At 33.8% G+C, this 25,749-nt stretch overlaps 5 protein-coding genes across 5 annotated transcripts; 1 reads left to right on the top strand and 4 right to left on the bottom strand.

Moving 5' to 3' along the window:
• The first annotated feature begins 178 nt into the window (after positions 1 to 178).
• LOC18106618 (aspartic proteinase PCS1) lies at positions 179 to 1,867 on the top strand. Its single transcript, XM_006372488.3, has one exon. The coding sequence runs from the start codon at positions 263 to 265 to the stop codon at positions 1,586 to 1,588; it is 1,326 nt and encodes a 441-aa protein (XP_006372550.1). The 5' UTR covers positions 179 to 262; the 3' UTR covers positions 1,589 to 1,867.
• A 6,522-nt stretch (positions 1,868 to 8,389) lies between these two features.
• On the bottom strand, positions 8,390 to 10,362 carry LOC127904464 (sugar transport protein 4-like). The gene is made up of 4 exons (XM_052448269.1): positions 10,216 to 10,362; positions 9,652 to 9,746; positions 9,160 to 9,219; positions 8,390 to 8,924 (listed from the first exon to the last, which is right to left on the bottom strand). Exons 1-4 carry the CDS (start codon positions 10,239 to 10,241, stop codon positions 8,512 to 8,514), a joined length of 594 nt encoding a protein of 197 aa, XP_052304229.1. The 5' UTR covers positions 10,242 to 10,362; the 3' UTR covers positions 8,390 to 8,511.
• LOC127904463 (pentatricopeptide repeat-containing protein At4g11690) lies at positions 10,218 to 12,155 on the bottom strand. The gene has a single exon (XM_052448268.1). It carries the CDS (start codon positions 12,153 to 12,155, stop codon positions 10,452 to 10,454), a length of 1,704 nt encoding a protein of 567 aa, XP_052304228.1. The 3' UTR covers positions 10,218 to 10,451.
• Positions 12,156 to 12,496: 341 nt separating this feature from the next.
• Positions 12,497 to 16,449, bottom strand: LOC18106620 (putative pentatricopeptide repeat-containing protein At1g09680). The gene is made up of 2 exons (XM_052448253.1): positions 14,231 to 16,449; positions 12,497 to 13,129 (listed from the first exon to the last, which is right to left on the bottom strand). Exon 1 carries the CDS (start codon positions 16,143 to 16,145, stop codon positions 14,313 to 14,315), a length of 1,833 nt encoding a protein of 610 aa, XP_052304213.1. The 5' UTR covers positions 16,146 to 16,449; the 3' UTR covers positions 12,497 to 13,129; positions 14,231 to 14,312.
• Positions 16,450 to 17,387: 938 nt separating this feature from the next.
• Positions 17,388 to 18,294, bottom strand: LOC18106622 (uncharacterized). The gene has a single exon (XM_006372492.3). The coding sequence runs from the start codon at positions 18,207 to 18,209 to the stop codon at positions 17,667 to 17,669; it is 543 nt and encodes a 180-aa protein (XP_006372554.2). The 5' UTR covers positions 18,210 to 18,294; the 3' UTR covers positions 17,388 to 17,666.
• Between the last annotated feature and the right edge of the window lie 7,455 nt (positions 18,295 to 25,749).

Raw genomic sequence — 25,749 nt, 5'->3', positions numbered from 1 at the left:
TCATATCTTCTGCAACTCAATTAAGCAAGCATCAATTCTACTGTCATTATAAGATCTAACCACTCAATTAAGAAAACGCGTATTCTTTTTTCATTTTTTTTCTTTTCGAATTCTCCTATTTTGGCTTTACCCAGCCTATCACTACCTTTCTCTGGCATATAAATACAACCATACACCACAAACTGTACTCAAAACCACTCCAACACTGCCCTCTTGCTTCCTCTCTTCTATTGCTTCCTCTCCTTCTCTTCTCAAAGAAACCATGCTTCTTTTTTACCTCTTCCTCCTACTCACCTCCTGCTCCCTCTCAGCACAAGAAACCCAGCACAAGAATGACTCCCTTTCCTTTTCTTTCCCACTCACTTCCCTCCCTCGCTCCCCACAAGCCTCTCCAAATTTCTACCCTTCCTTCATCTCACAAACCAAGAAAGCCTCAACACTCAAAAGTTCTTCCTTTTCCTCATCGCCATATAACTACAGGTCAGGATTCAAGTACTCGATGATATTGCTAGTCTCTCTCCCTATAGGGACACCACCTCAAACTCAGCAAATGATTTTGGACACGGGCAGCCAGTTGTCATGGATTCAGTGTCACAAAAAGGTTCCTAGGAAACCCCCACCTAGCTCTGTGTTTGATCCTTCTTTATCCTCTTCATTCTCTGTTTTGCCATGTAATCATCCTCTTTGCAAGCCCAGAATTCCTGATTTTACCCTACCAACGTCATGCGACCAGAACCGTTTGTGTCATTATTCTTACTTCTACGCCGATGGAACATTAGCTGAAGGTAATCTTGTAAGGGAAAAGATTACATTTTCTAGGTCCCAAAGTACCCCTCCTTTGATCTTAGGCTGCGCCGAGGAATCAAGTGATGCCAAGGGCATTCTGGGAATGAACCTTGGGAGGCTGTCCTTTGCTTCCCAGGCTAAATTAACCAAGTTCTCATACTGTGTACCCACCCGGCAAGTTCGACCGGGTTTTACCCCAACAGGGTCGTTTTACTTGGGTGAGAACCCGAATTCAGGTGGGTTTCGGTATATTAATCTTTTGACTTTTTCTCAAAGTCAACGGATGCCCAATTTGGACCCCTTGGCCTACACTGTTGCCATGCAAGGGATTAGGATTGGCAACCAAAAATTGAACATTCCGATTTCGGCCTTTCGGCCCGATCCTAGTGGTGCGGGTCAAACCATGATTGACTCCGGGTCCGAATTCACTTACTTGGTGGATGAGGCTTACAATAAGGTGAGGGAGGAGGTGGTAAGACTGGTGGGGGCAAGGTTAAAGAAGGGATACGTGTATGGTGGTGTATCTGACATGTGTTTCAATGGCAATGCAATAGAGATCGGGCGGTTGATAGGCAATATGGTGTTTGAATTTGACAAGGGTGTGGAGATAGTTGTAGAGAAAGAGAGGGTTTTAGCTGATGTGGGTGGAGGGGTCCATTGTGTTGGGATCGGGCGGTCGGAAATGTTGGGTGCTGCTAGCAATATAATAGGAAATTTTCACCAACAAAATATATGGGTGGAGTTTGATCTAGCCAATCGTAGAGTGGGCTTCGGTAAGGCTGATTGTAGCAGATCTGTGTAAAACATAAGTGGTACCGGTACTTGGAAGATATTATGGGTTATATGGGGCCAGGAGAGTTAATCAGGTAGTAAACGTAACACTGTACAAAAGAAAATATCAGTACGGTCTTTTCGTGTTGATCTAATCCAATGGCCCACGTCAAACTAACATTTAGGCCATGTATCAATGTTTTTGAATGTTTGTACTAGTTTGCATGTGGCAACGTAAATGTTTGAATGCTTGAGACTATGTAATATGTATAGAGGATATATATGAAATATTTAATGTTTGTTTTTTTTTTGTTCAGCCTCATTTATAAAATATTTTTCAATTGAAAAAATTAAATCCATAAATTTTTTAATAATTTTAATGTGATGATATTAAAATAGATATTAAAAAATATTATTTTGATATATTTTGAATATAAAAACTTTGTACCATTATCTTCTTTTTTGCTATTTAAAATTCTTTTATTGAGATTTTCTTAGTAGTAGTTTTACCAACTAAATTAAATTTAAAATAATGGTATGGGTAGCATAGTTGTCGAATCAATTTAAAACGATTTTTTTATTTGTTTGGATAAGTGGGTTGTTGATTTTATTTTTTATTTTTTCTTCAAATTAAATTTTTTTTTTTTTAATATTTTGGTTTTAACTTGAACATGTTTGACTAAATTTGATTAAATTAATTAAATTGTTGATTAATTTATCTGGTTTAACCAGGTTTATATTAAAATCAATTTAAATTAAAAATCAACTTAAATCAAGCAACTATCAAGGACAAAAATACATGGGGGAAGAGAAAAATAGGGAGTTAAAATGATACAAATTGACCGGAGAGAGGAAGACAGAGAGTGTTCATTTACTTGTGTTGTTGGATCGAAGACCTCACGATACAAAGATATTGCTGTCCTTTTCAAAGAGGTGTATGGTCATTATTATCATGCTGTCCGTAGTAGGTTTTTTCCCCTCCATGACTCCCAACTATCGTGATTTTTCTCGCATTTAATTTATTTCATGTAACTGAACTATATTAAGATAAATAATCTAATTATTTTTTGTAATAATAGCATCATAGTTAATAAAACCTGGCTCAGTGACAAATTACAATTTCAAACCTGATGCATGATGGGTTTTAATTTAAAATGATTTAACATTAAAAAAAGTATTCGGAAGTGTAGCAGTAGTTGATTTTTAAAATGTTTTTTGTTTGACATCAGAACATCAAAATTATCTAAAAATATAAAAAAATAATAAAAATTTAATTTTTTTTAAAATGTAAAAATAAACTTGTTTTCCCTTTCAAAATTAATAAAATTTTAAAAAATAAAAAATATATATTAATCCTAGTTGATTTGATGATATAGAATTGAGGATTCAATTATTTAGGGACTTTTACGAAGTCAAATATGCTAAAAATGGTTCCATCAATCGTAAATAAAAATGGGCAATCAGTCATCGATTGACTGCTCTTCCACCTTGACAATCTTACTCGGTCGTTTTCAAATTGATATTACTCTGTTATTATTAAACTGAGACATTTCTGCATGGTAGGATATACTGTAAATTGTATTTTTTTTATATAAAAAAATATAGTAAAATATTTTTTATTTTTATATTATAGCATTAAAATCATTAAAAAAATTGATATTTTTTTCAAGATAAAATATATATATTTTTTAAAAAATACTAAAAATAACCGCACTCACAAACAGTAAGTGATCACACTTGCCATTAGAGACCGTTCCCTTGCGAAGATTCGAACGGTGCATAACACCTGAAACATTTGCACATGCATGGTCCCTGTTTCCATTTCTATGTGCAGCACCATCCCTTTGTGATTTTCATGTTTGTTGGGTAGGAAATTAAAATCTAGAACACTGCTATCCAAATTTACGTGATCGGTTAATTTCACCTATTATTTTATCACGATGAAAAATTTGAATTCGTGTTCTTCAAGTTTTAACTGGACAAACTTTATTGTTATGTTTAGTTAATGTAATAAAATAGAATGAATTAACCATCTAGTAGATGGCCAGTGGTACGAATTTGGGATTAAAGAGTTTGCTCTTCTTATAGTCTCAAGTTCGAACTCTATGGTTGCTAATATGATAATCACCAGAGATTTATATGGCCGTTAACTTCAGGGGCCGTGGGATTAGTTGGGGTGCGCGCAATCTGAGTCGGACACCCATATTAATAAAAAAAATAGAATGAATGAACGTAAAATAAATGTCTCTAGTAAAATTTAAAGTGAATTTTTAATCTCTTAAAAGAAGAATGTATTAATTTATAAAGTTAGCATAATTGAGTCTCAAGTCCCAATAATTAATTTTTGTATAGGAAAAAAATTGTATTTGTAAGTGAATATGAATATATTTGCTAGGATAAAAAAGAAAACAAAAAGAAAGTGGTATTTTAGGTTTTAACTAATTTTTTTTATAATCATTTTAGTGATGTAAGTTGTTTTTTTTTTTTATCTTTTATGTGAATTTATAATCTGGTAATGGTTTATTTTAACAATAAAAATATTTTAAAATCAACTCGTGTTAATTTTAAAATTAAACTTTTTCTCGAAACAATCTTAAATTTAAATTGAGAGCATAAAAAGTCATAGAGGTTATGCTCCTAGCTAGTTACTTAACTTGGTATATAATTTAATCTAGTTTAAGATTTGAATTATAGATTTACTACATCAACTTAAAATGTCATATATATTTTAATAAAAATACTCTATTTCAGACAAAAATTTAAAAAATAATTATTGAAATTAACTAGAACGAGTATGATTAAAATCAAGCAAGTTAGTTAAATCGGGTAAAATTACAAATAGATTTGAAATAAAATCTTATCCAAACTAGATTTATAACTATGAATTACCGGATTGACTCAGCAAACTACTATGATATTTTGAAACTATTCAAGGATTGTTAGTGCAAGGTAATGGAGGGCTCCATACTAGTTGGGTGCATGCCGGGTGGAAGACAGCTTATTCAAACTCTTTTGCCGACTTCGAACCAAGATTGTATCCTTGTATTCCCGACATTCACATGACTAAAATATGCAATGTTTTATTTATTTATTTTAATTAAAAAAGTTGAAATATAAAAATCTCTCTCACTTTTAAACCTATCCACAGCCCCACTTACACCATACATCATTGGTAAATCATGATTTGTCGGTTCTAATTTTTCACTCTTTCAACCATGGATTTTCCTTCCTGCTCTCTGCTCCACTACCTGGATTGCAGTTTCTTTTCTTTTCAGGAAAAAGTTACCAAAATATTCTTACATGTCATGAATGAATAAATAAATAGATTCAGTCAATCACTCTTGCAAGATGTTGTTAATCATGATGAGCTCGTAGAATATCCATGCACGGGAGCGTGACAACTGCCTGTGACACTGCTTTCTTTTCAATCTTGTGTTTGTTTTCGAAAATCAATTCATGCTTCTTTATTTTTATTTTGTGTTAATTGCATTCTTTAATTAAAAGATAAAAAAGAGAGGATGAAATGCATTCAAATCGAGTTAACATGAAGCAATTCAAGTAATTTAAATCTTAATTAAATGATGTTATAACAAAACCCCACATAATTAATTTCATTGGCATAAAACTAATAAAAATTATTTGTCAAGTCAACTAGCTCTATATTTGTTCTTTAGTTTTTACTTGGGTATTCTTGTAAATTTTTAAAGGATAAGATTAGTCTCGTTCAGGATTCGTGACTGTCACTCTCAATAAATACGCTTTTTAAGAATCAAAACTTGTATTCTTATATTTACACGAATATAACAATATCTTAACCACTAGATTAATAGACAACTAGCTTCACATCTAAGCCATTTTAAAAGCAACTCATTAAATGGAAATTGAATTTTTTACACTATTTTGTAGCACAATCATGGGAAAAAACTCAAACGGTAACTTACTTGATATTTACAACATAGTAAAGAGATCCGATCCCGTAAAAAAATCATAAGAATTTCCTTTTTATAAGATTTTCTCTTCTATTTCTCTCTTCTTCTTCTTTTTAATTTTGTTTTTTATGGCAAGTGTCTAGAGCTTACAGTTTTTTGAGCAATATAAGATTTCATAGCAAAAGATGCGAACAATTTCTAGGTTTTTTCTGTACTTTATGAGATAAAAAAAAAACATTTTAAAGAGAATAAAAACATTTTTTTTTTATCCTTCGTGAGTATATTTCCAATATCAACTAGACTTTCATGCATTCATTCTAGTCTACTGCATTTAAAATATAGAAGAATTCAATTCAATTTGATAATGCTTCAGTTTCCACCAATTAAATTAATTGCGTAACAGATGTCTAAGCGAACACATGACCTATTTGATTGATAGAAACTGATAGGAGTCATCAATTGGATTGAAGGGACCCTCAAATTTAAGCCATCAAGAGAGTAATTAACTAGAATCCAGATGGAAATTAATTTGAGTTTTCCTCGAATATTTTAAGGATTTATTTTCTACGCAGGCCTCTTGAGGATAAATACAGATTTTGCCTAATAGGTGCACATATTTGAAGATTTGAACACTATTTTATATAATATTTTTTTTTATGATTATAAGTATTTTCAAATTGTTTTGCAGAGATTAAGACTGTTTTTAAACATGTTATGCTTATAATTTAAGCATTTTTTTCCAATCTCTTATAAGTAAACGTGTTTAGTAAAGAATTTATATCTTAAATCTATCTTTAATATTTTATAAATACAATAAAATCTAATATATCTTGAATTTATCTTTAGATGTTTTAAAAACACATCTTTCAATTGTTGCCATCATGTACCTAGAGGATTGAATTATTTGTATATATTGATTCCAAGATTCGAGCAAAAAAATCAATGACATAGAGACAAATCACATTAACCATAAATCCCATTGTTTTTAACTTAAACCACCATTAATATGAGCACCAACTCTTAAACAATGCTAAGCCCGTGGGACTGAACCTGTCTTGTCTCATCGCAATGGACACCCTAATCCACGAAATCACAGACTTACGTAGTGGCCACCCATGCTTTTAATCATTTCTCACCAAGAATTCGAAAACTAAGACATGGTTTAAAGTCCAAACTAATGGCAGCCATTTGAGGAGATCTGAAAAGTGGTTCGTCTTAATTAAGACGAAGAAAACATCGTTATCTACGTCTTGGAAGGTAGCAGAAAAGGGTGATGAAAGAAGACGACTTTGGAAGGGAAGAGACGAGAGAACAGCTGGCTTAAAGGGTGTGAACCAGCCATTTCTTGAGAAACTAACCACAAAAAAATTACTAGCATCCAGTGCACGCACGCCCGTAGAATCTCACTCACTTTCTGCAGAGGATGACCAAACCCTAGGCCAAGCTAGCTATGATGGCAAATTGCCATTATGTAGTTTTCCTTGAATCAATAAATGAAAAGAAAGCAACCAGAGGAAAGAGATCTGCTTTCCTGGCTGGCCATGGCAGGCTGCTACCCATTTTGTATGCTAAACTCTTACAACTGCTCAGCATGGTCCCCCTTCCTCCCCTAACTTTTCCTTGTTACAGGGATGCAATGCAGCCCATTCCAGCTTTTCTTTTATCCCTGTCTCATTCTTTCTATACTTCATTTTCTAGCTAAATAATTGATTTTCACATTATTTTTATTTAAAAATATATTAAAATAAATTTTTTAAAATGTAAATATCAGCAAATTCAAAAATATTAATAATAAAATTAAAACAAAAAAAATCTCAAATTTTATTGAAAAATAAATTGATCCGCAACCTCAAATAGGATATTAACAGGATATTCGTAAAAGGGAAATTGAACAATAATAAATTTGGTTACAGATACTGACTTTCATCCTATACGCTATGGTCTGTTAATGCTAAAACTAGAAAGGAATATCATGTGTTTCAAAATCAATCCGTTTCTTCGGAAATGGCGACATAAAATTGTAGAAAGTGAACGGTAGATCATTTCCTGGCTGGCTATGGTACGTCATTGGATTTATTTTTTTAGAGAATGGTAGACCATTTGTGTTCTACCATAAAACGAACCAGCAATTTATCGATTCGAAACTTTACCCGAGTCAGGTAGAGTTTCATGTTCAACTAGCCAACTTGTGGGTTGATTGGGCTATGTCTGAGGCCGAGTCGGGTCTTCGAACATGCATTTATGTGCAAATCTAGTAATTTAGAATAATGTCTCTCTATGATATAGTCAAAATTAAAATATTGGTTTATTTGTAGGCTTCGTATTTATTTTGTGCATACCATATAAAGAGCAGTAGATAGGAAGGCGGCTGTATCTCTATTTGTTGGGAATTATATTAACCTTGTATACAGAGGAGCAGCGGTCCTTTCCTGGAAGCTCCCTTGAGGAGGGGGAGAGCTTTTTCCGGCACTGTAGGAATTGGGCAGGTTTGGTTGTGGGTGGCAGGTATATGAAGCTCTCCTACTCAAGGAGGGCAATGGGAGGCCGTGCGTTTTGCTGTAACTTTGGCTCTACTGGAAGTTATAACTGAATCCGATGCAATACCATTGCTGGTGGTGGGTGGCTGGGTGCGGTGCTCAAGATGGGAACCAGAGCCGGTGACAGAGGATGTCAAAAATATAAAGTATTTTCAATTTTGTTTTGTCTAAATAAACCAAATCAATGACTTTTTAAGTATTTTTCAATAACTTTTAACAGCAAAACCTATGAATTTATTATTATTAAATTTATATAAATCATCAATTTAATAAATTATATTAAAAATCATGGACCAATCAATGAATTTATTATAAATTATTAATTTTTTTTCTTCCAAATAATCAATTTAATGAATTATAATCATAATATGAATCTTTTCACTTTTAATATGACATGAAAATTTAACAACACGTCAATTATATTACAAAAATGACATGAACAAATTAATAAGACATTTTTTTTAAAAAAAATTACTCTCCACGGCAGTTTACATGTTTCGAGTTGGAGAAACGATACTCTGAAGCTTTAGCACAAAATGCCTCCCGGTTGGATGCCTGAAATAAGGTTCTCCATTGGAGGTGACATTTGCTCGGTGATCATCTACAGGCATGAATTTCCTCCAAAACAAATGTTCTTTCCACACTTTATACATCTCTTCAATTGGTACGTGCTTTCTTTCAGGCAAGAAAGGAATAAATAAAGAAGTCATAATTGCCACAAAACTCGCAAAGAAGATGAACAAGCCACATTTCATGGGGGAAAGCACAGGAAGAAACAATTGAGCAATAGAGAAGGCGAAAAACATGTTAACCGAGAGTGCAATGCTTTGCTCGGCTGACCGGATTTCACTTGGCATTGAGAAAGCAGGAACAAAGAAGCAGATACATGCCACAACTATACCTGCATACCAATGTGACATTTAAGTCACGTCTCCAGATGTTCCAAATTTCCGTTTAATAAGAGCTGCAAGCAAAATCTGCACATGTAATTACATTAAATGAATTGCATAAACACGACAAGGGACAGGGTGAACCCCTGATTATGTAACAAATAGATATGAAAACAAAGAAGTAAGCATGATGTATATAGAATCCTGTGCAAAAGAGAAAATAGTGGATTGAGTTCATGATCATACCTGTGATGCTAGCAGGCTCATTTTTGCACCCATATTGCAGAATCTGGTTGCAGATAGCAGCTGGTAGAGACAATAGAGAAGAAAATCAGAGGAAATAAAAACCATATGCAGCACTGCAACTTGTTTGTGTTGTTTCTCTAATTCTTTTTGCGACCTGTGACTGATCCTTAGCTAAAGATGAAGGTATTTGCTTTATCACTTTGTTATTATAGTTCTAAGCTGAGCTAACTAGTGTCATTAGGCTACATTGAGTGGTGTTATTTATTGTGTACTCAATTTAAAAAATTCAAGATTCCAAGTAGGTTCAATCTGCTATCCTTCCTACAGTTACATGGTGACCAAATAGCACGAGTAGGATTGGAAGTTATGTGATCTGAATTCCAGTGTTAAAAGTAATGTACTCAATGAAATTTAGTGACCTGGAAACTTTTGGCAGTCTTGTACTTTTCACAAAATGGAATTTATAGACTTCTGAAAAGTTAGGGTGCTTACAAAATTCAAAGAAAGCTTTGTACGACGGCCCAGGTATCGTTTTGTTGGGATGCCTCAGATGAAGATCCTTGCAGTTGGTCTGGCATTTCCAGCTCCTTTGCTCGAGACCATGTATTAAAGATGTAAGATATGATACATCAAAATTTTCTATCAAAACTCCGTATTATATATGCTAGTCTTTCTCTAATTAGATCCTAGCACATGGTACATATGAGGTGCATTTATCAGTGAATCAAGTTATAACCATTTTTTTGTTGGAGTTATATTTTTGCAGAAACGTATCCAGGTATTTTTTTAAGGGGATTCCTTGCCCCAAAGTTGGATCGGATCAAGAACTTGCAACAACTGTATGTTTATTTATTCTTCTTCTTTTTATTGTTTGTCCTAACATTATACTGAAACTAGTTGTTAAGGTACATGCTTTGGACATAACTATATATTTCCATAAAAAGTAATGTGTTGCAATGAAGAACAAGGATACTCAAAACATGTGTGTGATTTTTTTTTAACAAATTTCTGTGTGAAATTGAAATGATCAAATAAGTAAAATATTAGATGCCTTACCATGCTAAAAATCTTGGTTCATTCATACGGAACTGCTGATATTAGTTTCTATACAACAGGATTGGATCGTTTTCAGTGCCCTCTCCCACACTGAGTGTCTTGCAGTCTCTGTTAGTCTGTCCCAAAATGTGGGTGTGTGTTTCAAATCTTTGCGGATTCTTTTACCAATATTACCATTATCTCAAAGGCTCCATCTTTCATGGAATTCTGCTTTGCCACTTCATGCCAAGAGTCCTTTAAATCTTCAATTCTGTAAAATTTTTGGCTTTGGAGATCATGTTTAAGATGGAAGCTGACGGTTTTAGTTGCAATTCTATCATCTTGTCTAATAAAACCTCAGCTTCTTCCCACTTCCCATCCTTGCATAGAACTCCGATGATAGAACTGTAGCTAGCCACATTTGGAACCAACCCCTTAGCTTCCATTTCTCTAAGCAACCTCAAAGCCCTATAGGAGTTATCCTCTTTGCAGTAACCATGGATCATTGTATTGTATATCACGTCACTTGGTTCCACGTGCATTTCACCCATTGATCTAAACAGTTTTGATGATTCTTTCATGTTACCTTTCATGCACAAACCATGTATTAGCACACCATAGACGTAGACATCAGGAACCAAACCAAACTTCTCCATAGAGGAATAAATTTGAAATGCTTTCTCCATTTCTTGCAATCGAACATAAGCATCAATTAAAACTGTACATGTCACTTTAGAAGGAGAAATGCCTCTCCCCTCCATCTCCCTTGCTAAATCAGCAACTCCTTTCCAATTTCCAGCCTTGGAATATCCTTCAATGAGAATATTGTAGGTCACCAAAGATGGAGACAGACCATTTGACTTTAATTGATCTAGTAAACTTGAAGCCTTATCCAAATTCCCAACATCACAAAATCCACCTATTAATGTGTTATATGTGATTAAATTAGGACTAACAGCAGCTTTCTTCATTTGATCCACCAACTTCTCAGCCTCCCAAACCCTCTCCTCTCTACACATGCCACCGATCAAAGTATTATACGTGACAACATTTGCTTCTACACCTCTCTCACGCATTTCATCAAACAAGTCAAAAGCTCTGCATATTTTTCCTTCACCGCAATACTCATTCATCAAACAATTATACGTATACAAATTGGGAAACAGCCCATTAATCTTCATCTTCTCAAACAAATCAAAACCATCTTTCTTAAGTCCTTTCTTAAACAACCCATTAATCAATACCGTAAAAGTATACTGATTAGCAACCAAACCCATCTCTCCCATCTTATCAAAAAACAACCTAGCTCTTTCAATATCACCATTCTTACAACAACCATCAATCAAAGTAGTGTATATGACAACATTAGGAGAAAGACCCATGTCCTGTAATAGACCCAAAAGTTGAAAACTTTTATCCAAATTACCATTTTCACAACAACCCTTGATCATTATTCCAAAACTATAGACATCAAACTTAACCCTCTCTTTCAATTCATTAAAAAACAACCAAGCTTTCTCAAAACAATTTGATCTCACAAGAGAACCCAAGAGACTATTAAAAATGTTAGGTCGAAAGACAAGGCCTTTATCAACCATTTCATTGAAAAAGATGAGAGCCTTATCTAGTAATTGAGATTTAAGATGGGCATTGATGATTGATTCATAGAGAAGAGCAGTAGTCATTGATGGGTTTTGGTTTTGTGTTAAATGGTGGAGAAGAGATGGGACAGTGAAAAAGGGAGAGGAGATTTTGTTGGAAAGTATTTGGAGGATGAGAGATTGTGCATGGGGTAGTTTGTGATGGTCAAGAAGGTGTTGAAGAAGGAAAGAAATGGAGTGGTGAGTGTGTTGGAAGCCTTGTTGAATCGAGGAGTTGAAGAGTGATAAGGCTTGAAGAGGAGGGATTTTCACCATTTTCTGGATCAAAATTAGAGCTTGCTGCTTCCCCATTTCTTGCATTCTCTTCTCCCTTGTCTCTTTGGTTCTTCTCGTTTTTGGCTTCTTGCCTTGTCTTGGTCGACTGAAACTGATTCGTGGTTGCTTTTCACTGTTCAAAAACTACCTACCCATGCTCTATAACAAGAAACGACGCTGTTCCTTTCAAATCCGATAAATATCATTACTACGATATAAATATTATCCGACCTACAATCCAATCCAAATCAGTCCATGATTAAATTATAAAAATTATATATAATATTAATGTTGTGCACATATAAATAGGATAAAAAAACATATGATGAAATTATATATATAGAATAATAAATAATTTTTAAATAATAGATATCCGATAAATATAATATAAATATTTAAATTTATTGTTAAAAACTTATGAAATATGATATGAATATAGTTGAAAAACAACATGTATATATCTACTGTCACCTTTCAATTTTTTTTGGAAATTTTCTACTTATGGGCTAATTATTAAAAAAATAATATAATTCTCTGATACAAAATATTCTTGTATGAATAATTTATTCAGGTTTTGGTGGCTGAACTGAACTGAACTTCAAGCTATGCGGCAAGGTTTACAATTTTACATCATGCTTGGGAGCTTGGGATTTAGAAATATGATTCTTAAAGTTGACTCTCAGGAAGCCTTTCTTATGGTCAGGGAGGGCAATTCTTTATTTCATCCATACAATGCTCTAGTTGCTGATATTAATGAGCTGCTTAACAGCACCTGGTCCTGCAAAATTACTCGTTCTTGGAGAGGGTAAAAGCTGTGGTGACATCATGGCAAAGTTGGGTGCCTCTGGTTCTGATTCCTTTGTTGAATGGTCTGAACTTCAAATTTAGGTCCTCTGATTCTGATATTAATGAGCTAGTAGTCTCTCTCCCTAAAGTCTTCTCTTATTTGCGAGTTCTGCAAGCATTACATGGTGATTCTGTGGTGTTGGTTTCTTGAGGAGCCAGTCTAGCTTCTTATCCTATTATACCAAAAAATAAAGAACAATTCACCAATAAATCATTACTAAAATTTCGAAACTAAATTTTGTTCGTGTAGTAGAGATTTGAAGTTCAATCATATTATATGCCTTCAGGCGACAATCTAAGTGAATCCAACCGGCAAAATACAGAACATTTAGCAAAAAGTTTAAAAAGTATCTTGAAGCTAAGGATTTCAAACACTTCACAAGGATCAAGGACATATAAGTGATTTCATTCATAAAACCAACTTAAGCCCAAGATCAAGTTTACACCTATGCTCACAGAATGAGCTCTTCAATAATGCTTTGAAATGTCTGCGCATTACACAAATATGGCAATAGGATAACAGTAAAGATATGGCGTCAAAGATAATGTTTCCTGAAAACAAATGGCATTCTTATAGTAGCAAGTAATTGTTGCATTTGCAAAAACAATGTTTAAGAGATGTTTCAAGTAAGAGTAGATGAAACTATGATGGCTACAAAGAGCAGTACTTTGTGAGAGGCATGACACAATAAATAAATGAATCAACAAAACTTAAACGATCAGCTCATAGACCAGCAGTAAGTTTTTTTATTAATTGTAGCAACTAAGATGATCAGCTGACTCTACTATTTATGGACTTAAACCAGATGAGTTGGGTTAGTAGAGTCAAGGATAAGCTTATTAAAAGTTTATAGCATGCAGTAACTGCAACAAGAACTACGGTCTCAAAAGATGGTTATGGTATGGTGAAGAATTGATGCAGTATATAGCATAATCCACTAGACATTGCATTCCCTTCATTAAAAAATGGTCATAAATTGAAATTAAAGACAGAGCAAGGGAGGACAGAAAGAAGTGAACAAACAGTACATGGCAGATACCCCCATTAAAAGCTATGCTACTCTTGCTGACAAGAAAACTTTAAAGATCTTGTTTTTCTAATTATTTATTTTATTTTTGGATAAAAGAATCGTTCTACTTGTTACAAGGTATGTATTTATACAGTTCAATCCTTGACATATGACAGTAGGTTACAAGTGCTATAAACTCTGTGTTTTGCGTCCAGAAATCTAAAGTCAAGTAAATCAATTAGCCAGTTTGCTAAAAGATCTTACCTTCGCTCTGATCAACTGAGAGATCAAATCTAAGTTTGTCAACTATCAAAGGTCTGTACATGAAATATGCAACCGTCAGAAATCATCTCTTTTGACGATCTTTAGAAGCTTTGCTCAACTCATTCAGTAGTGATCTATAAGATGCATAGTCAGAAACAAGCCCCATTTCAGTCTTGACATTTTGGAAGTCTCCTAGTTTCCCATGTTTGCAATGCCCTTGTAATAAAATGTTGTAAGTAATGTCATCTGGAACTACACCCACATTGAGCATTGCATTCAAAAGCATATCAGCATTTTTCACCTGGCCTTGCTTGCAGAGTCCATTCATAAGCACATTGTAAGTGATCACTCCTGGTATATGTCCATCGCTCTGCATCTCTTTGAGCAACTTAAATCCCATCTTCACATCACCCTTCTTACAGAACCCATCCATGACCATGGTATATGTACCATCATCTGGTTTCAAACCCGCTCTCAACATCTCCCTCAATGTTCTCTCTGCATCTACAATCTTTCCATCTCTACACAATCCAGAAATAATGGCTGTGAAGGCTACATTATCCAGCTGAATACCTTCTTTTACCATTTCCTTCCTCATCTCCAAAGCCAATTCTAAATCTCCTTCCTTGCAACTACCATCTAGAAGTGTAGTGTACGTAAATTTATCAGGTATCAAACCTCTCTTAGTCATCTCGCCAACAAACTTCCTTGCTTCCCTAAAATATCCACCCTTACAAAGGCCATCGATGAGTGTATTGTACAAGACCAAATCAGCTTTCAAACCTTTAGTAAACATTTGCTGATAAATTTCCAAGGCCAAATCAACTCTCCCATTCTTGCACTGCCCATTAATCAATGTGGTAAAAGTAACATCATTAGGAACCAGCCCTCTATCACACATTTCCTTAAACAAATGATTCGCATCATCCAACTGACACTCCTTACACAACCCATCAATCAAAGCACTATAAGTAAAAACATCAGGGAAAACCCTAAACTCCTCCATTACCATCTTCAACCTAAAACCCTCCTCTAAATTTCCTGATTTACAATAACCATTAATCAAAGTATTAAAACTAACAGCAGTGGGCTGCAGACCTGTCTTCCGAATTTCATCAAAAATCAATTGAGCATCCTTAACTTTACCTTCTTTACACAATCTATTCATTAAAACATTAAAAGTATACACATTTGGTGGATACCCAGAATCCAAGATCTCCAGATAAAACTCCAAAGCTACCATAGGAGAGCTCATTTTAATCATTCTTTCAAGCAAACACTTGCAACCATTAAACGGGATTTTCAAATTATGCTTCTTTGTCAATCTAAAACACTGAATAGCATCAGACACGTAACCAAATTCAGTATACACACTCATTAAAGCATCAAAAACAAAACTTGACGAAAGGGTACCTTTAGTTTCAAGAATTGAAGCAAAAACTGAAGAAGCTGATCCTTTCCCTTTACGTGAAACAACAAAATGAAGCAAAGACTCAGCTTGTTGGTTCATTCGATGTGCAATGAGGAAATGAACCATACTGCAATAAGACTGAACTGTGTGGCTAAACGTAGGGTATGAAGATAGAAAGTCAAAGAAAGAAAGGAGGGATTTTGGAGGTAGAAAGTAAGGATTTTGGTTAACGAGGCTAATAAAGTGATGGGCTTTGAATGAAGGTAGGATGTTTTTGAGAGAAATGTGAAGTGGTTTTGTTTCAATGTTTTTTATTGCTTCAGAGATCGTTGTGAGAATTGGAGATTCATGGCGTGAAGGCGGCGGCGACTGTCTTGGTGGGGGTTGTGGGGGTGGTGAGTACCAAGTGGAGAAGGCGCAGAGGGTTTTTGGAGGAGAGAGGTGGGTTTTAGGGAGTTTGAAAGTAGCCATTTCATTTGTTTCTTGGTTTGTTGCTGCATTCATTTGATAATCATAGACGAGTTGAAAGCTAAACCGAAAAAATCCAATAAGGATCAAATTAAAAACACAAACAAAAGGGGCGCCTTTCCATTCTTTTGTTTCACTCCATCCTCTTCTCCTCCCTTATTTTCTTTACAAAATTCATATGGTAATAAGATTTCAAAAAGAAGTTCTTAATTAAAATAAATTCACAAGGAGATCCTCCATTAGATGTTGTAATAGTCAGAAGCTATTGAAATCTTGAGTTAAATTAGAGATAATTAATTTTCTTTTTCTTTTTTGATAGATTAAAAGTTAAGATACGAGTTGAAGTGAAATTTGATGGACATTACCCCTTTTTTTCCTGCTCTCGTTTCTGGAGCAAAATGCCCCAATTGCACAATGCCTTTCTCACAGGGAACGACACTGTCATTATTTTCTTTTTCTTTGTAATTTCAGAGCAGTCTTGCACTTTTCCATTTCATTCTTAAAAAACAATAATTTTATGACCAAATTTACCTACGTAGTGAAAATAGAACTCACACGCACATATAGAATCACATGTGACCGACATGGGGTCACTTTTGGTAGGTGTGGACCGGATGTCATCAAGCATGAGAAGCCTCTCAAATTGTTGTCCAACCATTCTTCATTTTTAGAATTGAGAGGAGGAATTTCTTCGAATCAACTCCTTGACCATTAGGTTAATTCAGAAGAAAGTTTTTCAGTCTACCGTGGTTTTTACCATAGTTATCATGTCCATTTGGGGATTAATTTTTTTTAAAATATATTATTGATTAATAACTACGATTTCACCTTGTTTTATCCTATCTTATCTTAATTTCCTCACCCAATAATGCAGCTTAGCTTGAACCATACTTCGTCCTAAACAAGCAGCATCAAAGAGCAATTTCAACACAGGACCAGTCGGTGCTAGTGGTTTTGTTTTGTCTAATTGTGGCATCAGAAGAAGAACAGTGATGCTGATTGATGTTTGTACAAGTTCATCATCAAGTACCTAGTCGAAATCAAATCTTATAATTGATCTCTCCAACTACTGTTTTTGTCCTTTCCTTCGAGGCACCTTCATAAGATCTTATAACACAAACTTGTAACATATATATATATATATATATATATATATATATATATATATATATATATATATATATATGATAGTAAATTAGTGTAAATGAATTTAATTATTAAACTCACCTATTTTAATTGAGTTAAAAAAAGAAAAAAATAACTAATTAAAAATCAAAATATTAAACATGTGTAATTTTTATATGCTTATACGAGATCAAATCTTTCCTACTTTGAGATGATAGAAAGGGAAAGTTATCTATGTTTCGTAGTGTAATATTTAAGTGTTTCCATTGAAAAAAAGAAAAGAAGGGAAAAAAGTCATAGAAGAGATAAAAGTTAGTGTAGGTAACAATTTAAGAAGCTGCTGTACATTCACCCACCATTGGCAGTTCTTGTGGCTCGACTGGCAACAACCCAACTACCGGAATATGCCTTTCCGGCTGCTGCCGCAGCGCTCTAAAGCTCTTGTATGTTCACCACATCTTCCCTTGTGCCACAAACAACCGAATGTCTTAGCCACCAACCTTGTAAGAAAAATTTCGACTTGTTCTTCTTCTGCTTCATTCCACAAGTTTGATCACCATGCAATAATGAAATACTTTTTCCGCGATGAAGATGATCATCTCTATCAAAGATCTCGACGCCATAAGATCTCTTGCTGCTTGACTCCATAAGATAGTCAAGGTGCTTTGAAATGCTCTCTACCTCATAGTTATCAAGTAGAGAATTATCTGCACCGATTGGACTAGGTGCTCCTGAGCCATCCATGGTATCTTCCTTCACTCTCAACCTCATATCTTCTAGCTTGTATCTTGACGGTCTTGGAGCTTGACGAGTACTTGTAACATAAGATTCACACATAGGCTTTCCTTCTGACCCTGATCCATGTTGGTACCATGCCCATGCAGCCGCCTTTACTAGGGTTAAATCACCAGTGCTGTCACCACCTTTAGGTTTCTTTTTCTCCATGAAAACCTTGAAGGGAGTTATAAAAGGCATAGAGGATTTGTATTGGAAGAATATGTGGAAATATCTATAGATAGATAAAAAGTTGGTATTTCCCTACTAGAAGAAGGCATTATCCCTACTAGAAGCCTTGAATTAGGTGGAACTTGGGGGCCCTCGGAGGACTAGTTTGCTGTCATGTCGTGAACGTGTACCATTCTCACTTGTCTACGTATGATCAAGTGTTTATTATACTTGAACCTTGTCATGGCCATCAACATTTTCTTACGATGAATTTGAGGCCCATGTATTGCCATGAAACTCCATGTAACATCAAGGAGTCTTGGGCACCCATTACATTACGAAATAATAACAATTACATTACATTAAAAAAAAAACACTAGAAGTTTTGCTAAATTCATGGATTCCCTCAGAAATTACTGTTTATGAATTAGTGCTGTGATTTATTTTTGGTCCTTCAATTTTTTTATTTAGTCATTTTACATTGTGTTAATTTGAAATTAATTTTTGTAATTGTTATTTTTTGATTTCCATAAAACTACTATAATCTTAACTAAACATCCCATTGTTAGATTGGTTTTTAATTTTACAAGAATCTATTTATTTTTATTATTTACATGATATTAAAAATTAAAGGATTAAATTTGAATGTCAATGAAAAAGACAGCCCTATTCTAAAAACAAATTAGTCACTACGCTTTTTTGCTCAATTTTGCCTATGAGTTTTGGCAAAGTTCCTTTCTTGTCTCTTATTTGGTAGTGTGGTTGCGGTTGCTTTTCAAATAACTTTTAGTACCGAAATACATGTCAATAATGTTTTTTTATTTTTTAAAAATTATTTTTGACATCAACACATTAAAACGATCCAAAACATATAAAACATATTAAATTTTAGCAAAACAAAAATGATTTTTTTAGGAACGCGGTTTGCACTGCTTTCCCAAACGGTGTCTTTTAGTCTGGGGATCAAATGTTTTCTTTTAAAATTTTATTTTCTTTTCATTTTGGCTTTGGTTTTAGAAAGAAGAGAGAAAGTCATTAAAAAGCAACAAGAAAAAAAATAAAGTTATCAAATGATAATGATTTTGGTTATGGAAAAGATCATTCTTGAAGTCAACGGGTTTCTTTTGACTAGAAGAGTTCTATTGATGCATTCTTTGGCCTTCATCTTGCCTAAAAAGTAGACCGGGTCTTAAAATAATTTTAAAATTGACCTGATTTGTCATTTTAGAACCCTGTTTTCCAACTTTTGTACCACAAATGGGTGTCAAAGGGCTTTAAAGTTTTTTTAGGTGAGAAAATGATTGAAAAAACAGGTTTTTAAGGTCTAAAAAGTTAAACCCTAATTTTCCATCCACTATTGTGATGGTCAGAATCTGAGTTCTTGAATGATATGTCACTTACTGTAGCAGATAACATGTTATTTATTTGTTTTTAAATAAAAAGTATGAGATAACATGTCAACCAACCCTACATAGTAAAAAAAAACACACAAGCACACCGAGCTTGGGTTTTTTTTTTCTTCTAAATGCTTGGGTTTGGCAAGCTACAGGTTAGCCTTTTTTTTTTTTTCTTTCCATTTTTATTAAAACCCTCTTTCTTTTTTTCTTTTTTAGTTTGTGTTAATTATTTTTATTTAAATTTTGATTAAGATACTCATTTTTACTTTTTAGATCGTTAATCATTCAATTAAATAAAAAATAAATAAGTAAAGATAAGGTTATTAAACTTGATATGGGCTATGACCTAGATCATATGTTGAATGAGTTAACTCGGTTTAACTTGAATTTATTTAAAATTTTATTATTTCAGTATTTTTTTTACAAAGAAAACATTAAATCAATGTTATTTTATTTTTCTTTTAAATAAAATAATAACGTCTATAATTTTTAGATGATTCAACCATGATTTGATTAACCTAATCAAAACTCATACCAAATAAAAAGTCGGGTGGAGGAATTTTAAGTTGACCCACACTATTAATTGAGATGAAAAGGTTTTAATTAAACAAATATCTTTCTTATCTTTATTTTAAAGTATCCAAGATTTTCTTTATATTAGTACTTATTACTTTTGATTTTTAGTAAATGAATGATATAAATCAACAAAAAAAAAATTATTTTGTAGAGGTAATAAATGTTAATATAACAAAGATCCACGCAACACAAAAAAAATCCTAAGCACCCTCACCAAAAAATAAAATAAAAAATGAAGTACTCATTTCCCCTATCCCAATCTTACACTCAGCATTAATACACACAAAAAAATCACCACACCTGGACAAACAACTATCTAGCCAAGAATCTCTTCCCTGTTCACTGTAAGATCTAAAACACAACTCACGATCTCTCTGACTCAAAGAGCATCACCCTCATCATCTTCAACCTTTCCCAAGATCAGAGCAGGAGACCGATTGAATTTTTTTTCAACACCACAACTCCTCTTCATCCTCTCGACCAACAACATGCAACGACAGTTCCAGCAACTAATCCTCTATCAGACCTTCTCACTCTCAAAACCAATAGCTCCTCTCTCCCTTGCACCTTCACTAAAAAAAACCCCATCTCAACTCACTGTTCAGACCTAAGAGAACCTGAGAACCATGGAGGAAGAAGAACATCACTGTCGGCCACCACCCGAAGCACTAGTAACAGGCTAACAAACTTCTCCGACAGACGTGACACCCACAACCAGCAGCTCCCACGGTGGTAGCTCCTCTAACCCACGACAGTCACGACAACTTCTTCTCCTCTCATCTTTGACCATCAATACAAACTTCTTCTCCTCCGACAATGTTTCCATGTGTTGAACAGGATTTGTGGCCATTTTTTCAGCCATAGTTCCCAAACGAGTAGTGACAATAACTGCACTTCCTTTAGCTCCACAACTCAATGCATCTTTCAATTTGCTCCAGTTATCATGGTCATCTTCCCACACATCATCCAATAGGAGCAAAAACTTCTTACAACCTAACTTTTCTTGGAGGCATCGTAGAAGAGCATCCAACTGTTGAATATTTGGAGAAGTGCGTTGAATGGACTCGATGATGGCTGTTATCAATCTTTTTATGTTGAAATCAACAGATACGCACACCCAAATCCGCAAATCAAAATGCCCTTCTATTCTTCCGTCGTTGTAGACTAACTGAGCAAGTGTTGTCTTACCCAGCCCCCCAATATTCCACAAATAGCATAAATAGAGAAATCATCTGAACTGGTGAGCGGCATGTTGACCAGATCTTGTTTCTCCTTGCCCCTTCCATAAATTTCTGATTCATTCACCCATGACCAAGTCTGACGCCAATCAAAACTACCTGCTTCTATCTCCAAAGCCCCTTCACTTAGATGGAAATTGTGTCTCTCCTTGGCAGTGGCATCTAGTTTTTCTCTAACATTCTGAAGTGAAAATGGGAACTGACACGGGTAAGATAAATATTTTCCGACTAAGGTTCCTCTTCTTTTATTATATGACAAGGAGATAAGATGAAGAATGATTTAATGCCGCAAAATGGACAAGATCAAAAGGGTTCTAAAATTAGAAGTGTAAGGAATTAGTATACTTCGAAGGCACAACAGTCCTTGGAACAAAAAAACTAGATTACCCCAGAGAATACGGCATCCATGAAGCTATTTAACATCTTTCTGTATGCAGCAAGGTGGTCATGGTCATACCTGGTTTTTTTTCAATGCTTTGAACTCAAATGGAAAATCTAGACCGCAAACTTTAATTTACAATGCACTAGTGAACAGCCCTTCATAATCTGGAAAACAATGTAAATGCTATTAATAGTTTCACCTTATTAATAATTGACAGTTGCAATTGAAAATTTAACAGAATGCTTAGGAACCTGATGTTCTATTTTTAGGGACTCCAAGATCGAAGAACAGTGCACAGTGAACTTTTTTTTCCCGGATTTAATTCAAATCAATGTGTTGCCATCCAATTAATCTGGTAATTAAAGAAGAAAGAAGGGTTCTTGAATAACAAGAAGAACAACAGAAGAAAAGAAACAGAGAGAAAGAGAAACTTTTAGTAACATTCAACACTTAGTATTTTTTTTTATAACAAAATTAACATTCAACTCAAACCATTAACATTGTTTTTTTTTTTTTTTTTCTGAATCACAGAATATCTTGTCCCAGCTTTCACGTACTAAACCAAGTCTTTACAGCCTGGAACCGATCTTTACACAGTGTTAAGCCCCACAGCTGGCGGCCCTAAAAGATTTGATGCTAGAAAAATTCAAACTGAAGATCTGAAGTGAGTAAACCTCCAAGCCCATAATTAAGTTTCACTAGACCAGCCCCTTGAAGTTACCATTTACATTGTCTGCTTGCTATTCATACTTCATTCATGGTCAACTCAATATTTCACTAATTTTCATTTTTAAAAAATATTGGGAGATATGCCAAATTCATATTGATTATAATTTTAGGAAAAAAATTAAAAAAAAAAAAGCATTTAGAATGAATTGATTGAAAAAGCACCACTTATTAGTTTCATAGATTGTATTGCAGAAGATAATAAATAAAAACAAAACACAATATGCCTTCGACACCGAACTGCAAATTACCTGGGAATCTGAGCGAACGAATCTGATGCCCTTGCCAGGAAATATCTTCGCCCCACTGAACCGGCAGAGTTCAGTCCTGAAATCATCCAGACCAGACAAGTTTGATGCTCGTCATGATAACATATTGAAAATCTCAGATGAGATCATTTGCATATAAAAATGCTTCATTCCAAGCCAGATAAGTTTGATGGTTAACAATCGTGTATCTAAAACGTCGATGAGGTATTAGCACAGTCATGACGAATATTCTCAGAGTTGCATCAGATCCCAAAACCCCCCGGCAGAGGCCCAAAAACGCATTCAAGTGTCACATACAGCAGGAAACAATGAACTCTCGTCCCAACTTCAATTTCATTGAAGCCTTAACCATTCTGTTCTCTTTGCTATGTTTTCACTAGAAGCATATTTACGGAAGAGAAATCATGGATCTTTGGGACAACATCTGCATAAATCTTCAAACTCTATCATTGCAATCCCTTTTGAATTTCATCACTTTTTTATTTATTATTAAAATATGTGCTAAAAAGAATGTAAAGTTTCTGAGAATTTTCTTTCTTTTGCCTATTTAGGAAATTCTTTATTAAGGATGTATAAAAAAAGAGTCGCTTTGCTTTGTTCTAGATGAGCATCCATGCATGGTTTTGTAGGTGGAGAATAAAATCTTCCATGAAAGCTTTAGCGTGATAGATTTGAATTACAACAAAGAAACTGACAAGCTGAGCACTAGAAAAGATCATTCAAGATCTCAATTATGAAGGTTAAAACCGAAGCATAAAGCATATTATACATTACAGCAAAATCTAATCGATCATATTCAAAGATCTTACGTTTATGCTCACCCCCTATCCTTGTGCATAAAAAAAAAACAAAATATGATTTAAAAGCTACTATTTTAAGTGTATTATATATATATATATATATATATATATATATATATATATACTATGAGAATTTTAAAAAATCACAAGTGGAAAGTGCTACTTATATCAAATTAGGTTATTTTTCTTAAAAAAAAATTCTGTTGTGTTAGTTTGCTATTTAAAAAAAAATGTGATTTATTTTTTATAAAAAACTTCCCATCTTATAGCATTGGATTTGGATAAAGGTACTTTCAAAATTCGTGCGTAGAATATGTTCTCTCTAATATTCCGATCAATGACCATCCAATGGGTTTCTTGTCACCATCATCAATCCAACATTGGAGATAAGGTTTACAGAATCATAAAGCCTTGCCGTTTTGGCACCTGATGCCAACATTATTTGATTAGACATTGTACGCAGTTTCTAGCTTTAATCAAGAATTCAGAGATGTGATGCCAAGATTAGACATTGTACATTCAAAAAACAAAAACAAAATCATATGTGATCCCTCTACTTTTCTAATTTTACTCAATTAAACCTTATACTTTGAATTTGATCAAACCAACCCCTGATCTCTTCCAATTACACCATGCATTGTGGTTTTATCGGGCTAATTAGATAGAACTGAAGTTGGATTAAGAGACTCGGATCATCTCTAGTTAGAAGCAGAGAAGATGATTTGATTCCCCTTTTGAGATTCTTCATCCAATTATGTTTGGCCAGGTTGCACAATCAATGAAAGAACAATTAAAAGGAGGAAATAGAGAGGTTAATATTGGCTCAGTTTAAAGTTGAAGGACCACATATGATATTTAGCACAATATACTGTGATAAATAAATGGCTGAGAGACGACTCTTTAGTGTATTTTTTTTATGATTAAATAAAACAATAATTCGGATCTATGGAATCTGCCTACTCAGACGGACGGGGGATGATATTACTTTCTATGCCATCAAAAAATAATAACTTTTATAAAGCATCAAAAAAGAATTTTGTTTTTTTTTCTTCGAGGAGGATGGGTTTTTCAACCTCCATCATTACCTATTTCTAATGAATTTTAATGAATTTTTTAATCCCAAGATTTAAATTTTAAAAATTAATAAACGAAACATGCATTTTTAAATATCAAATCAATATTTTAAGACTGCAAATATATCTAAATATAATGTAATAATTAATATATAATTGTTATTGTTGGTTGCTGTTATCGTCGTTGTCAGCTTCGGCAAACGAAACCTGAGAAAAACTTCCAAGTTTCCAACATAGCACACAGAGTCAAGATTAGGCATGGAAAATTGAGCGTCTATTAGTTAAGAAGCTTGGATTTGAGTTGAGATTATGAAATAAAATGACATATTTAATTCATAATACTACTTGAAGACTATTAATTCATGGTAAATTGTCCTTCATTAAACTACTGGTAATTGAGCCAATTACAACATGGCTGCTTAAAAAATATTGTAAGCTTGCAATATTTGTGACGAACAATCAAATTTATCAGAAAATACACAGCATGCATGAATCATAGTTTTAAAATCAACCGAAACCAAAAACGAGTTGAATTTAAGAAAAATACAAGGAAAGGTAAAAACTCGGGTTAACTTGGTGATTCAATTGCAATTCATTAACTATTTTCTTATAACAAAAAAGACATCGTTTTGATTCATATCTAAAAACAATTAGAGTCAATCTCCTAATAATTCAATCGAAATCCATGATTGAGCCATTAAAGATCTGTTTGGAAATGCGGTGCAAACTATATTCCTTTAAATTTTTAATTTTTTATTAAAAATTAATTTTTTTTGATGTGTTGATATCAAAAATAATTTTTAAAATATTAAAAAAAATATTATTTTAATATATTTCTAAATAACAAATATTTTAAACCATAATTATTATCACAATTTCAAACACACTGAGTTTAAAAACTATGTTACTAACGCAATTTCAGATTTGTCCCTTCATGATAATCTAATTATCCTGACTTCTTCAGGCCAACAAAAATTATCACCTACGAAGGACATGACAGACCGATTAGCATTATTAAAATGAAAATCCCTAATATAATATCTTAATCACATAAACATATGATTAGTAAACTGAATCTTTACATATATCGTGCCCCCTAAGGAGTCAAA

This window comes from Populus trichocarpa, chromosome 17 (genome assembly GCF_000002775.5).
Source record: "Populus trichocarpa isolate Nisqually-1 chromosome 17, P.trichocarpa_v4.1, whole genome shotgun sequence".
In the NCBI taxonomy this organism is placed as follows: Eukaryota; Viridiplantae; Streptophyta; class Magnoliopsida; order Malpighiales; family Salicaceae; genus Populus; species Populus trichocarpa.
This window is presented reverse-complemented; position numbering and strand designations above follow the sequence as displayed.

What these genes read in the sequence shown, in the direction of transcription:
- LOC127904464 (XM_052448269.1), bottom strand. Translation starts at nt 10,241, where the DNA reads ATGAATGAACCAAGATTTTTAGCATG. An exon ending in CAAAGCTTTCTTTGAATTTT is followed by an intron (nt 9,220 to 9,651) that starts GTAAGCACCCTA and finishes TGTCTCTACCAG; the next exon opens with CTGCTATCTGCAACCAGATT. An exon ending in TGAGCCTGCTAGCATCACAG is followed by an intron (nt 8,925 to 9,159) that starts GTATGATCATGA and finishes ATTGGTATGCAG; the next exon opens with GTATAGTTGTGGCATGTATC.
- LOC18106622 (XM_006372492.3), bottom strand. Translation starts at nt 18,209, where the DNA reads ATGCCTTTTATAACTCCCTTCAAGGTTTTCATGGAGAAAAAGAAACCT.
- LOC18106618 (XM_006372488.3), top strand. Translation starts at nt 263, where the DNA reads ATGCTTCTTTTTTACCTCTTCCTCCTACTCACCTCCTGCTCCCTCTCA.
- LOC127904463 (XM_052448268.1), bottom strand. Translation starts at nt 12,155, where the DNA reads ATGCAAGAAATGGGGAAGCAGCAAGCTCTAATTTTGATCCAGAAAATG.
- LOC18106620 (XM_052448253.1), bottom strand. Translation starts at nt 16,145, where the DNA reads ATGAATGCAGCAACAAACCAAGAAACAAATGAAATGGCTACTTTCAAA.